Source organism: Lissotriton helveticus, chromosome 11 (assembly GCF_964261635.1).
Source record: "Lissotriton helveticus chromosome 11, aLisHel1.1, whole genome shotgun sequence".
NCBI lineage: Eukaryota > Metazoa > Chordata > Amphibia > Caudata > Salamandridae > Lissotriton > Lissotriton helveticus.
Genome location: NC_136072.1, coordinates 1,026,088,065 through 1,026,104,135, shown reverse-complemented (window position 1 = coordinate 1,026,104,135; position 16,071 = coordinate 1,026,088,065). Strand labels below are relative to the sequence as shown.

The following is a 16,071-nucleotide window of genomic DNA, read 5'->3' as shown; positions in this document are numbered from 1 at the left end:
GTCGATTTAAATGATTTTGTGAAACACCTTGCGGGTGACAGATTGAAAACATGGATATATGCTGCTTACAATGAAGTTTGGAAACTGTCTCAAATTGAAGCTGCTTCTAGGCTTAGAGCTATAGATTAGGCCAATTTAGAAAAAGTGCTTGCTGTTGTAGATAATAGCATTAACACCCTTTCTTCCCGAATTTACACTCTAGATAATATTGTGTCGTCTGTGGTTGATATTGTGCAAGAAGATGTTGCAGTATTGTATCATGGGCAAAATCAGTTGCGTTCTGTTATGCAGTTTGCCTGGCCTTTGCAAACATTAAAGAATGGTCGCGTTCCATGGATTACATGAACACAAGCTTGTTATTTTTGCCTTTTAATTTGACTATGAAACAGCAATTTATGTCAATGAAAGAAAATTAATTAAATACCGACCTGCCCTTGCACTTGGGTGCTTTGATCCACACAATCTTAAATGCCTCGTCGAATACTGGCTTGGCGCTTTTTTTTTTAAAGTAGTATGCTCTGGCCTTGTTACCTCGCTTCAGACTATATGCGGAGTGATCCCTGCATTTTTTTCATTCGATTTTTTCGAGTGTCTTTGGAGGTTTCCCTTTGCTCCTGGCTTTGGGCGCCGGCATTCTGCTATTGTTTTGTTTATTGTAAAATGGATGCACGGTTTGTGCCCCACGACGTATAGTCTCGGCTACTCCACCTGCGTGACCGGATGCTAGAATACTATGGAGCGCTGCCTTCAGCGACTGAGTGTGGCGTATGGTTTATCCTTCCGGTTTTCGTTCTTCACTTGCGTGCAGCCTGTTTTCCATTGCCTGGTTTGTGAATTCGAATGGGCCCTGAATTTGTGTCTCTGCAACACTGTCTCCTGAACTGGATTTCAATCTACTAATGAGTCCCTTGGTTGCTCATGAAATTGACTGTTCTAATACCAGGATTATGGCCTGCGCAGCGGCACATGGGGTTCTAGGTAATTGCAACATTTGGACTGCGGCCAATGACTTTTTGGATCACAGTTATCTTGAAATAAGCCCGAGTTGTCCTCTGATGATGCTAGAGGCTCCGGCAATCGAGGAACATGTATGTTCTTTCCCTTTGCTTAATTGGATGGCTGAAATGTTCATGGATGAAAACAACGCCTTCTTGTTGGAAGCAGTTGCAACATTTAGTGCTTACACGTTGTTGGACTTAAGTATTACTTATTTTTTAGCTTCCTAGACATGTGCTGGACTAGTGAATATTTTTAATTTTATCTTGATTTTTCCTTACATATTTGAGGTCTTTTTACACACCATGGCCACGTGTATTAGTATTCACTGATTTGGATTTCTTTTAAATTTTCATTCCTAAATTTCAAGTTTGGCAAACTTTCTGAACTTGGTTCTGTCTCCCTCGAACTTGAACTCTGCGTTCTAAGATGTTTGCCCTGAGTGCTGTGTGGTGGTGTCTCAGAGTGATGAGGTGGTGTTCCCGAGTGATGTAGTGGTGTGCCTGAGTGATGTGGTGGTGTCCCTGAGTGATGTGGTGGTGTCCCCGAGTGATGTGGTGGTGTCCCTGAGTGATGTGGTGGTGTCCCTGAGTGATGTGGTGGTGTCCCCAAGTGATGTGGTGGTGCCCCGGAGTGGTGCCCCTGAGCGCTCTTGACGGCTACAGTGTACCTCTCACACAAGTACTCTTGGCTCAGGATTAGCATACATTAATTCCTGAATGAGGATAGGCAGACTATATTTGTATATTCTGCTACAGATTTGTTGGTCTGGGGGATTAGGGGCACGGGGCTGGGATCAAATCCTCTTGTATGCTCGTATTAGGATACGGATTTCACTTTTGGAGCGTGGTGCCTTCTGGAGACCACTACCAGCGGGGTTTTTGGCACCAGTCAAAGCTTTAAAAAAAAAAAGTGTGCGATCTTGCCTGGACATATCAAGAAGCCTTCTATACAAACGTTCCTGTCCACCGCCGCAGGCTGCGCACCTCTCCACCCATCTCTTGCCGGCCTGTATTTCTTCCGTGCCCAGCATGCCCACCCCGAATTGACAACTGCCACCACCAGGCCAGCAGTACCCTCCACCCACTTCGTGTCCTTGCTGACTTTAACTCATTGACACATGCAGAAAGGGATAAACCAGGCACACGGTTGTGCATATTGACAGCACATAGTTAAATAAAATGAAAATGTGAGATTCTCTAATGAAGCTTAATTAGCTGCAAATGTATAAGTGTACACGTACTACATACAAAGTAAATGGTTTCACAAAAGTATATTGATATATTGCATATGGCCACGTAGCAAACTAAAAACACTACTGACACAAGTGTACATTTAAAAGTTAAATAAATGTAGAAAGCCACTAATTGCAGCTTATTTTTTTCACCTACCTAAAAATAAATATGTATAAAGTGCAAGAACATGACAAAAAGAAGGCTAAATAGAGATCAAAATATCAAAATACAGAGCCACATCTAAATATCAAAATACAGAGCCACAAACACTGGAGCCCTCAGAGTAATACAACATAGCCATAAACACGTACGTGGTCATTCAGAGGCATTTGGCCTTCTAAGGATTGTGGGTCAGGTTCACGGGTCAGAGAGAGAGGAATTACTTGCTCCATCCCTTACTTCCGATGGGCACTGTGGGTTCTAGGAGTTCCACGTGGCTTGTAAGTGGAAGAGTAGATAAACCCCTGTTGTGAGGTATGTGGAGTTCTTGAGTCGCGGTGGGTGCATTGAGTTTAAGGGATGACTAGACTCTGTGTAGCAGGCAAAGCAGAGGCGAGTTAACCATTTTATTCCGCGTTTCTTTATTACATGCGCTGCTCACACTTGCTCTGTAATCATTGTTTGAATGTTCAAGAGCTTTTGTCATACGTTTAAAGCACTTTAAAAAGCGAATCTTGCTGTGGCTCTATGTGTGCTTTGCTCTGAGACAGCCATCCCACCTCCCTTTAGAGGCCCTGTCTTGCCTTTGTGGCTCGGTGGCGCCTCCTGTGGGCCGCCTGTGCATCGCCCCTCCCCAGAGCGAGCCGCCCTGGGCCCAGGCCCTCCAAGGCAAAGATGTGTGACGCTCTCAGAGGTGTGGGTCAGCCTTGCACCATCACCGATCTCCAAACCGCAGACTTGCACGTTGTCAGAAAATGCCCCCGGAATCCCGCCGCGGCCGCACCGGAAGTCAGGCAAGGTCGCCTGTGATGGGGGCGGGGCGGGGCCGCGTCCGGACCGGAAGAGGAGGCAGGCGGAGTCAATGCGTCTCGCGGCCCGGGGCTCCTGTGAGCGGTGGAGAGCCCCTGGGCCGCCAGCAGGAGGTTGCGCGCCGCGTGTTGAGAGCAGAGTCCCCGAGATTGGCCAGGTAAGTTCCAAAGGGCTGGGGGGGCTTGGTGCACTCGTGTGTGTGTGTGTGTGTATGCTCGTGTGTGTATGTATGTGTGCGACGGTGGCAGCGGCGGGGGAGGGGGCCTCGGTGCACTTGTGTGTGTGTGTGCGCGTGTGTGTATGTGTGTGGGGGGGGTGTCTCTGTATGTATGTGCGTGCGTGGGCGCTTGTGTGTGTGTCTGTGTGTATGCGCATGCGTGTGTGGTGTTTTGAGCTTCCCAGGAGACAGCGCCTGGCCACAGCGCGCATTCCCGTGCACGTGGCAGTTTCAAATCGCCTCCAAGGCGATGCGCGTGGCCAGGATTGTCTCCTGGTAAGCAGACATGGCCACAATAGGTTCTCGGCGAGAACGCGCTTCCGCGCGCTTAGCCGAGACCTAATCATCACAACAGTCATTCACATGCAGTCTAGAATTCACATTTCATTCTCACCTTCTACAAATTATTGTTGGAGAGCAGGCTAAGGTTGAGAGAGCACATCAGGGATCAGAGCTAAGTTGATGGTACTGTAACTTGCGAATTTCATGACTTTTGAGGTTTTGCTCTGCAGCTGCTGTTATATCTTCCATGTTAACTAGAACTACTGCATTTTTTTCAATATTTTATACAAACCAAGCACATTGTCACTAAATCAGACTTTACATTTATGATATTATTGAAAATGTGAGTGCCAACAATCACTCATACTGCAGTCAACTAAAATGGAACACATATTCTGAGCCCACATGCCATACAAGTGTAGGAATCCCAAAATACTTAAGTATCTAATTAATTTAGCAGCATTATGAACTTTTGTATCCTTACCAGGAGTACTATTATTATGTTTGGGGAAAGCAGGGTGGTAAACTTACTTTATACTCGGTCTAAATTGAGGCCTAGCACGTCCAGATATTTCTCTGAGTTTTATCATGATTCCTGGAGGGAGTCGAATCCTTGGCAGATCAAAGTAATGTCCCATTGGAGGTACCAAAATGTCAGAAGGATAGGTGAATTCTCGGTCTTCTTCTATGGTGAGAGGCAGGGGAGATGGGCTTGGAGTAAGTGCTGGGGAAAGTGCACCATTGGCTTCAACCTGCCACTGACAACTGAAAAACAGAAAACATTTAGTATATGCACTGAAGATGCCCTTGCTTCTTAAATATTTTAAAACTGCCATGACGGAACAACCTATTAGGGAACAACATTCTTATTTGTTAACAGAAAATACTCCCCATGATTACAATTAATTCATGCAATATTTGATGCTTAATCTCACATAACTATCAAGTTACAAAATCCCTAAGGAACAAATTCAATATGTCCAAGTAACCCAAAATGAATACTCACAGGAATGGGGTTGTTTTCATATTCGTGCAGCCCTTTGCTATCATACTTTGCTCACAGTTTTTGGTTGATTTCCACCCATAAGACATATTTATAACCTTATTACAGATTTTGTGATTTAGAAACTCAGTCTTCAGCAACTAAAGCAAAAATCCATAATTACTTAAATAAACAAAACAAAGCTGGCCTTGATTAAGATTTCAAAGGAGACCCTCTATCATTTTTCAATCCATACACCTTTTGTTCCCTGCCCTGCTTGAAAGCACCAAGTAAACTGTACTAGCGACATGGAAATTACACAAAAGAGCACAGAAGTCACACTTGGACAAACAAACAGCACTTAAATAAATCAATTAGGTATGTAGTCTACTAGACTTCATCAAGTAGATTAGGGACATAATCGATTCATCCAAGTGCTATTAATTTGTTCTATATCAAACATCAAAGCTCTGTAACACAAACCCCTTGTTAATCATACAGTTTATGGTGAAAACTAGTTTTTTGAAACTGCAATTTCACACTATGTGATCACGACAGCACTGAGGACGTTTGTGTTCCTTCCACTATTGTAATATTTATTAAATCCACACTATTTATGATTAGCTCACTGACCTCATTTGTTATCATTAGAATTATATCATATGTTATATATCTATTATTTTTCTCCAAGCACAACTCTGAATAACAGATTTCTTCTATCAAGGAGTACCCTGGCTGATGAACAGACGGCTGCGTTGAAACAGGACTGATGCCTAGCTTTGCCTTGCCACTTTGAGATCCCGATATCGATCTGGAAAAACACTACAGAATCTTCACACTGGCGACAATTTAAACTTGATGCCCCAAGCCAGCACCAAGAACACTTTTGATTGAACCGCTCGGATTGACCGTTTTAATGATGACCAACTCACCCCTTTCTCCCACCCATGCCCTGATGAAGCCCGCTCTGACTGATTAATTGAGAATAGATTGGGTTAAAAGGTAGACGATTCACTGTGGTCCAGATTTTCCAAGGCTCTGTGTACAATTGAATGACTAATTTGTATAAGCAGCAGAGGCATTGTGATTTCCATTGTCTTCTGCCCTTTTTCCCAGTATATATTTTTAATCACCTTGTACATAAAATATGCACTATGATCTATCAGTAAGCACCGATGTCACTTTAGCACACGTCACCGTAATCTATTCACCTGTTGACAGCATTATTTACAAATGTGTGAGTATCTATAAATGCTTGAATTTATATAAAATAACTCAATACTCACAAATCCATGTTGCATTTGCCTTCTTGTGCGGTGTTCTATATGTCAAAACAACTTGTATATCATTATTTGGCGTTTGAAGAAAAAAACAAGAATCTGCTTTCACATGAAATATTTTTTACACCAGAAGGAACCATTGTTTTTGTTTATACTGGCTGATCAACAGGCAGTACTTCTTTCATACACTGACCTTGAAGAAAATTCAGTGGAATCACTGTTCTTCAAATAATGCATCCCCCAGGTTCCTTCCTCAAATATTGGATAGGTCTGGTAGTTTTATGCATTACCAAGAAGTAAAGCAGAAGCCTATCTTTTCATTACCAGAGTTACAGTAGTCTCATCTATAGCTGTCCCTCAAGGGCACAAAAAAGTCCCTTTCTGCATGAGCAACAAACTAGGTACCTTTCAATTTTGAACCAAGGTCATATTTTGACAAACAGTAAGTCACAAGTAAGTGCGAAATCACCAAGGAAGAGAGGTACTGTGCACATACTACAAAGTACTGGCATCCATTGCAGATAATTTCCTTTTGATCCTTTCAAGATCTTCCCAATCAACATCAATAAGGCTCTCCAACCTACCAAAACCATCTATAACCATGGTGCTCTAAAAAGATTGCTTATTAAAAACAGTATATTAAGGGTTAGCCTAAAAACACTATCAAAGAGGTTCTTGTTAATCTTAGTTTCAGTTCTTGTAAACATATAAATATTCTCCTTAATTTGGGTTTAGGAAGATTTTGCTCTCAACATTAAAAGGGGTGGTCTAAACTATGAGATCAATAGGATTTCTGATTGATTGAAATTAGTTAATGAGAACCCCTTAGGGGAAGCTGGTGCTGCAAAGATCTGACATTTGCTGTCCACTAGTCTAAAGTCATCCTCTCTGTCAGCTACCTTGAACTGCATTATCCAACCCTCCTCCAATTCTAGTGAGAGCTCTGATGAAAGTATCAGTCATTGTCAATGTTTCTCTGTGGATTGCATCCTGTGGATTGTGATACTTTTGTTCTTCCAGTGGACCATACTGATAATTCCTAAACACTGCTCACTCACTAAAGGACTTCTTATCAGGGGAAAATCTACATTGCATCTGCAGCCTCAGTGTCTGATGTGATGCTTTGTAAATATTAAATCACTTATTTCCCAGAAGATCAAACCCATCAAACAGAATATGCAAGTACTTCAACTCACTGCTTTAAAGTCAGTGGTCCTAAGTCATCCCATCTCCTTAGGACGGCTCTACTCTCCATGCAGTGAAGGGCTGCCTCAGCACGGTTTTTCCAAAAGCTTGATGGCCTGCTTTGCGGCCCACTATCCATCTCTAAGAATGACTGTACCCTAAACCTGTTTGTCGTTAGGTGGGTACAGAACTTTTTACTTTCTTTCCAAACACCTTCAACCTCCTTCCATTCTTGGAAGGGGGAAAGGATAATAATTCGAAGGCTTTCTTCTTGATGCTGCCTCTATGACAGAGATCAATCTGTCATAGAGTTCATCAGGAAGGTAGAGGCATTATGCAGAGCTTCATAACTCTAATCTGGTTCATCGCCTGAGGGAGCCAAGGTGAAATGTGTATTCACAAGAACAGTCACCATCCCAGAATGCCAATATGAAAAATGTTACACTCTTTATTAAATGGCATTCCAAATGACCTAACTGCTCTCTCCGTAAGTGCCACAAATCCCAGGTAATAATCCAAGGCGAAAGAAGCCTGTTTATATTCACCTACATCATTATCTGCTTCATAATCACTCAGCTTGTGATTCAAGCAAGCACTGTTATCATGGTACTGCTATTTTCTAAACCTTCATCTCACACCTCAGAGAAAGGTTTCTGTACCTCTGGTCTTTTCAGCAAAGGAGGAGTGGGAGATCTTGAATACAGAGCCGATGACAATTGCAGCGGATAACCTTGTCAATCTACTAGGTAGAGACAGGGGGCTAAAGAGGAGTAATAACTCATACTGCAGGCCAGAACTAACTGTGCAGACCATTGGAGAGCAAGACACAACTCTTCTATAGTGACTATGCTATACTTTGAGGGAGTGATGGGGCTTCACTCTCAGTGGGTAGATTGCTGTTGATGTTTAAATAATCACATAGGTCTACTGAATGGCTAATCATGATTGAGCTCTTATGCATGGCAAAGATGTTGATGATTGTGCCATGGAGAAACAGGGCCTCAATGATAGACAGACAGTGGAGTGCCAGGAGACAATGTCAAAGAAGCACTTACATGTTCTTACAGTAGACCTTCACACCATATTCTCACACTCAATGATCCATACCTAATCCACACTGAAAAGTAAATTAGTAGACTGATAAGTGAGCAGAATTTACAAGAAACATTATTTTTACCCTGAATATTCAGCTTCTTTTAGCATTTCGATGTTTTATATATGAATGTATCGATTTTAATATGGTTAGTGCAAAGGTATTAACTACCCACTCAAACTGGAAGCATTACAAGAATCATGAGGAGTTCACAATCTTTTTTTAGATGTCAAAATAAGAATATGAATATTATCTTGACACAAGGGGCTGCCATACTCATATCAAAACTGAAGATTCAGATGCAACATCAGAGACATTTCATCGTGTTCCACTGAAATTTAAATAAGGAGCAAGGACTCTGTTTTTTGCTATTAGGAGTTATGTCAGAAATGAGGCCTCAATCTCTAGGAGGATGGGAGATTTGGAAATTGTATTTTACCACCCTGACCTAACTTTAATAAACTGTTTTATTGTTCTTCCAACAGGTCTAGCACATTGTGCAAGAGAAAATTGCTTCATACACACACACAGAGCTATTTGTTAATCAAACCTTTATTTTGTTTTGGTGTCACTACTGGACGTTTGTCCTGGGGAATTTCTGTTTAGAGACTGCCGATAGCCAAATAGTGTGGGGAGAAATTGAAATAGCCTTGCATCGTTAAAGGCGCTCTGAATATGGTTAAAGATTCTTTACATTTTGATTTTATAACTAATGACATTCTTTGATCGTTATCGAGTATACAAATTCACAAAATGAAAGACAATAAGACACAGCTAGTTAGAAATTACAGACTCAAAAACCATTGAAACTACTTAGCTTTAACAGAACTATGAGGAACATAGGGTTATCATCTGTCTCTAGTTCATATGAGTAACAAAGTTTAAATGCTATTAGAAAAAATTTAATTTCGGAGGAGGAAGCAAGATGGCGGACTGAAGCCGCCACTGGGGAGTAGCAGCAAGGGATCTCTCCCCCCCATCGGCATCGAGATGCTCTGATTTAATACCAGCTACCAGCTTACAGACTAGCAACTGCGGTAGCTAAATACAATAAAAAGATATCCCCCACCTATGGAGGCATCTCGCCGCTTCGAAGGCTTCGGGGGTTTGCTTCCCGGCTGGGCCGGCTGAAGGCGGGCCGGAGTGGAGCTGTGCGCGGGAGCCGCGAGTACCGCGAGGGCCACGAGAGTTGTGTCCGCGGGTGAAGGAGACGGAGGGGCGGTGAGAGATCGCGGACCCCCCGGGAACTCTGGAAAACTGGAGTGCTGTGGTGACATGAGGTTGAGAGCTGCTGAAGCCTCCGAGCGAGAGCGTGAGGTTTGGTGATTCATACAGCAGGGGTGTAATGTGAGGCAGTGAATACCCCCCCCCCCCCCCTCATTGCGCTTTTTTTTAACTGGTGCAGCGCTGCAACTACATTTATAAAAGGTGGGGCACAGGTTCTTTTGGCTGCCAGATTATTTGTGATTATAATAGCAACACCACCCCCTTTGCCACATCGTTTCTCTACACTTCCCTGATAAATTGCTACATTGTTGCATCTGCTGACAGTCTCACTTGGCAACAAGCATGGACTTGGGAGTTTTTTTTGCATAATTGATTACAATTGAGGAACTCCCTTTCTTCTCTGGATTTCTAACCAGGTTTTGGCTGTATTTGTGTATTGAGGGGATTTAGAGACAAATATCTTGGGCTTGGATCAGGCTAAATGATGGTAGGGACAGGCTAAACTGAGGGGGAGAAAATAAGCGGATGCTCCGATTCAGAGGGACCCATGTGTGGATACTTATGCGTTTGAAATACAGGTCTTTACTTAGAGACCCAGGCCGATTGGTGCGGAGCTCTATCTCTATTTTTACAGCCCAGACTCTGACCCTGACCCCGACCCCGACCCCAACCTCTGCAGAAAGTATCACGGAGGTAAGGAGACAGTATCCTCAGCGTCCTCATCACTGGAAGATGGCACCTAAAAATCCAGCCATAGCTACACGTGCTGGCAAGATTATAGTAAACGAAGAGGTTAACAACCCCGGGAGTGAAGGGGTGTATATGAGAAGACTGCTTATGATAAAATAGGACTGTCCTTAATTAAGCCCCCGATACTTCAGCAACCTAAAATTACTCTACCGTTAGACAGCAAAAATGGAGCCAAAACCGATAGTATTAGTAATGTTGTAACTCCAAAAAAGCAACAGGGTAATAATGAGATATTGGAGACATCTAAATGCGCATCTCACAGCGGGGTGTCTGCTCTCTCTGCTCTTGACCCTAATCAAACTTCTGCTAATGAAGCTACTAAAGAAGCTGCAGTGATCAGTGTGGAACCAGCTGCAGATGTAGGTGGTGCAGATACAGGTGGTGCTAGATCAGGCGATGATGCCTTACTTGATGATCAGGACTCTGTGTTACTACCTGCCGGCATTAATGGTGAACAATCCCCTCCCGACAATCTTAAAAAAAGCTCAGCGACAAAGGCTAGGGAAGAGATGGGGTAGTTACAGCTATGGCTATAGATGGCACTATAATTGGTGATGATTCTCAAATTGACTCTGAACTAAACAATGATGAGTTCGAAGAAATAGAGGAGGATGTATCTATGAAAACTCCTAGCACAAATAAGGGCCCTGCTTTAAAGAAAACCAGAGGAAAATCAAAAAACAAAACTAAGAAATCTATGCAGGGTCAAAGTGGGATAAAAGCCAAACCAATTGCTGATAACAGCCCCTTTAGAAAATGGGTACAAGCCAAAGGCGGTGTTAAGTCAACGGTATTAAGATTATCCGGAAACAGCCCAGGTGAGGGAGTCACCATTGAAAATCAGATAAAAAATGTCAGTGTATCTGACAATTACACATCAACTACGCCTGGCCAAAACATGCCTCTGACCTTACCCAGCACTCAGGCTATAACTGAAACAATTCATAATATGGAGGGTGAAAACCTGGGTTTCGGCATGACTCAAGCAAGTTCCCCACCGCAGATTGAGAATGGGGCGTAGAATGGTGCTAATAAAGAGGATGCATCACTTAACCTGATTGTTCAACTTCTGTATAGACAGAGACAGCAACATTATACACAAATGTGTGAAGATAATGCTAAAATGCAACGATCCCTAACCACTTTAGAAAATAAACTTGGTGGCCTTACGTCAGAGATGACAACTACAACAAAGGGTAGCGGATACAGAGGAACTATCTACACGCACAGAGATATGTGTTACTAAACATGATACTCAGATTGCAAAGCTGCAAACTAAAGTTGAGGATATGGAGAATCGACAAAGAAGACAAAACCTCCGTGTCTTTGGTATAACAGAAGGGGCTGAAGGAGGTGATCCGCGGGCGTTCATGGCTCAGCTTTTTCAGAAGGCATTCCCAGATTTATCGGATTGAGATTGGGATTCACAGCTGCAAAGGGTGCATAGATTACCCCTAGCCCAACGAAACAAGGTTAATCAGTATCCTAGACCATTCCTGATCTACTTGGGCACATTTTTAATAAGACAGGCGGTGTCATTAAAGGCTCGACCAAACAAACCAGTTACTATAGAATCCATAACTTTCTTTGTAAGGTCGGATCTAAGTAAGATCACAATGGAGAAGTGATGGAAGATGAAGCAATATATCGATCTAATCAAGGCCCTGGGGGGGTCAAGCTTTTTTACAAGAGCCGGCTCGCCTTTAAGTATTTAAGAACGGTCATATATTTATTTTTTTTGATGACCAGGAAGTGGAGAAAATGTTGAATAAATGGCAGAGAGAATCCACGGAAAAATAATAGAGTAATAGTAGAGTGAACAATTATATAAAACAACTTTAAAATTGGTATAGGTGATGTAGGTGGGCGGTATTGGAATCTTCCCTATAAAGGGGGGAGGGAAGCTGCTTTTTGATTTTGTGCATTTTGTGCTTTTTGTTTCCCTCTTAGCTCCCCCCTTTCTTTCTTGATCTTTTTTCTCCTTCTTTCTCTTCTATTAGGCTAAATGAAGAAATTCTACCTACAGGACTAAGGAAGTAATGACATAGGGCCATATGTATCATTGAAATTTGCATTCGGGCCTTTGCGAATGCGAATTCGCAAAATGATATGTATGAAGGAAATCCCGATGCAAAATAAGGAATTGCAAAATTTGCGATTCCTTATTTTGCGATTGCATTTAAGGAATCGCACATTTTGCAATGTAAGAAGGCAAACAAATTTGCTAAATGGCCTTAAGGAATCGCAAATTACCACCAACTTCTAGGTGGTGATAAGTTGCGAATTCCTTGAAAAATGCAAATTTTTGCATTTTTCAAAGTGCCATGTGACGCACATACATGCCCTTAGGGCCTGTATGTGCACCACATGTGCACCTATGCTTATTTCAGGGGTGCAACAGGGTGTCCTTTGGACACCCCTGCACCCTTGAAATTATTCTCAATTTGCGATTAGCAAATTGCAAATCACAAATTGAGAGAAAATTCCCATTCCTTCCTATGGGCCTCCTGGCCCATAGAAATGAATGGGAAAGTATTCCTTACACACATGTTACAAGGACCGGAAAGTCCTTAAAGAATTAGGGTATAATGTTATTATAAGCTCAGATCTAAATAGATCAATCCGGGGGGTCGCTATATTACAAAATAATTTTTTTAAAGCAGAGGTGACCAAAACTTTCACAGATAAAAGTGGCAGATGGGCCATTGCCCAATTTATTATAGAAAGCAAGAAATTTACCTTCTGTGTGGTTTCCGGCCCAAATAATGATGACCCCACCATTATGGACAAAATTAACATGGAACTTCTTGAGTGGGAGGGAGAGCGTTTGATATTTGGTGATTTCAATTACATTATGAACTACGATCTCGATACTACCAGACGTGGGGCATTTAGGAGGATGCGCAAAACGCGTGCTGCTATTAGGGAAATAGGGCGAATCCACAACATAAAGGATGCATGGAGGGTATTATACCCTGATGTTGCTGGTTACACCTATTATTCGGCTGCGCATAAATTATGCTCCTGTACAGATATGGCCTGGGCATCTGACATTAAAACAAGCAACATGGAGATCTGCCCGCAGGTCACTTCAGATCACAATACCATTATTCTCTCTTTCAAGACAACAACAAAGACATTATTCACCGCTCTTTTTCATTTCCAAGATATTTATTTCTTAATGCAGACTTTATGATAAAACTGAAGATTCATATTAAAGACTTTTTAGAATTTAATCTTGGATCAGCCATACATAACATGGTATGGGATTCTTGCAAAGCCAGTATTAGGGGCTTTACACAGCAGTATATTTTTAGAGAAAATTTTGAGAATAAAAAGAAGAAAGCTGATACCATAGCGAAAATACTACATGCAGAGGAGCAACTGGCGGCCGCATTTTTACACTGTTCCAGCTCAGCAGAAGAGCTGGGCTATACTTTGATGGATCTTAAGACTGCTTTAAAACAAACACTGAGAGAAAAAAGTTTAATTAAACTGCATAAATATCGCTTCTCTCAGTATGAGGATGGGGAAACTATAGGGAAAGTGTTAGCTTATATGGTAGCAGAAAATAGGGCTAAAACGCTGGTTAGGATTATTAAAGGCCATGATAACGCGACATATAATAGTCTTCCTCAAATTTTGGATCATTTTGCTAGATACTATAAAAATGGATACACCCCTGAATGCTGTCCAGAAACTGGTGATATCAACCTATATCTACAAACCAATGTAGTGAATTGTATTAGCGAGGATCAACTGGATATGCTGAATATAGACATCACTTTAGCAGAGATCAGACTGGCAGTCTCTTCTCTACCTTCGGGTAAAGCATCGGGAGAAGACTCGATTCCAGTCGAACTTTATAAACACTGTATTGAGGAAGTAGCCCCTATACTTAGCCAGGTGATCGGATTTACGGGACAAGGGGGTAAGGCCCCAGAGTCTTGGACTATTACGCAAATTATATTTTTTTTAAAGAAGGGCAAAGCGGCGGACGAGTGTGGGTCGTACCGACCAATTTCATTAATAAACACTGTGCAAAGATATAAAATATCAGCAAATCGACTAGCCCCAATAATTTCTATTCTGGTATCCTCACAGCAGCACGGCTTTGTACCAGGTATAAATACGGCTTTTGCTGCCTTTGATGTTGCCAGGGTTAGGTCCAGCCCACTAGGTATGATACTATTAGATGCTGAGAAAGCATTTGACTGTGTGGGGTGGGACTATCTTTGGGCTGTTTTGAACAGGATTGGCATTAAGGGCCTATTTCTGCAATGAATAAGGGCTCTTTATGATAATTCTCGAGCCAACATATGTTATGCAGGGGCACAATCGGATATATTCTCTGTCCTGCAAGGCACCCGTAAAGGGTTTCCACTATCACCTTTATTATTTGCTCTGGCTATTGAGCCTTTTTTAGTGGCACTACAAAACAATAGAAATATAATTACTTTTTCATCTGGTTTAGATACTCTCAAGATGACGGTATACGCAGACGATATTGCGATTTATTCTACAAATATAGATGAGGCTTTGACAGGGATTACTACAGAGGCTGGGAAGTTTGGTATAGTATCTGGCTACAGGTTGAATACTAATAAAACTCAAATAATAGTGAATTATAAACCAAAGGACTCTATCCAGGGGGTATGTAAAAATACCATCTACCTGGGAGTTAAAATCTCTGCGTGTCCAGAAGAGTCAGCTACACTGAATTGCGAATTATTGCTAAAGGAAACAACCATTACTCTAAAAAAGTGGCATAAGGTTCCACTTAGTTTAATAGGCAAAATTAATTTAATTAAAATGAAGATTCTCCCCAAGTTTATTTATTTATTTCGGTCCATTCAATTGCGCATTAAAAAAAAAATTGTAAGCGTCTAGATTGTATACTAAGTAGCTTTATTTGGGGGTATAAAAAAGCATGGCGTGCAATAGAGTAACTTAAACTACCATATGCAAATGGTGGCTTGGCCTTTCCTGATTTTAAAACATACTTCTGGTCAGCATTTCTAGGGCGTATCCGTAGTTTGATACACCCTGATAAAGAACCATTTTTTTAAATTATACATTTATGTTGGGAATAGAGTCTAAAATGTTCTTATATAGAATCAACGATCCGAACTGTTTTAAGCGGGTCAAATTCAAGATCGCATGAGATATAGCATATATCTGGAAGGCTATTGTCAGTAAATTTCAAATGCCGATATATCACCCTAAACTACCATTATGGGATAATCCAATTCTCCCTGGAATTTTTCATGATAGGGCAGGGAGACAATGGGCACAATGTGGGATTAAAGACTTAGGGGATCTATATGATAACAGAGGCTTCTCAATGTTTGTCAAACTTCAACTTTTGTATAATGGCACCAAGAACATGCGTTTTAAATATTATCAAATTAGAGATTACTTTCAACGTAATCTTAAACTTACTGAACCGACTGACTCTTGTATGTGGGAATGTACTTACTTAATAAAAGATAAATCATTGATCAGTTCTGTATATAAAAAATGTAATTCTCAAAAGGAAGGTGACTGTGGGAAATTAGCTACACGCAGGAGTCAGAAGTTGGGGTCTACTCTTTCTGCTAATTTAATACGTCTCGCATTTGATACCATTAAGAAAACCGTTCACTCCACTAGCTTAAGGTTATAATCATATAGAACTTTATGCTTTCTTTATTATACCCCTGCACGTATTTCAAAATAGGCAGTCACTAATTTGAATAACTCAGATAATAATAGGACTAGATGCCCGAAATGTGACCTATATGCAGCAGATTTAGAGCATATGTTTTATACATGCCCATCATTATTATCTTTTTGGGGTGGAATAGAAAGGATTA

General features: G+C 41.6%; 1 protein-coding gene across 4 annotated transcripts in view; it reads right to left on the bottom strand.

Annotated features, from left to right (window-relative positions):
- Positions 1 to 16,071, bottom strand: part of HECTD4 (HECT domain E3 ubiquitin protein ligase 4) — a 2,216,728-nt gene that overhangs the window by 1,593,359 nt on the left and 607,298 nt on the right. For all 4 annotated transcript variants that reach the window (XM_078667422.1, XM_078667425.1, XM_078667423.1 and 1 more), the window contains exon 25: positions 4,231 to 4,464. In XM_078667422.1, the coding sequence (XP_078523548.1) occupies positions 4,231 to 4,464 (234 nt within the window). The remainder of the gene's footprint in view (positions 1 to 4,230; positions 4,465 to 16,071) is intronic.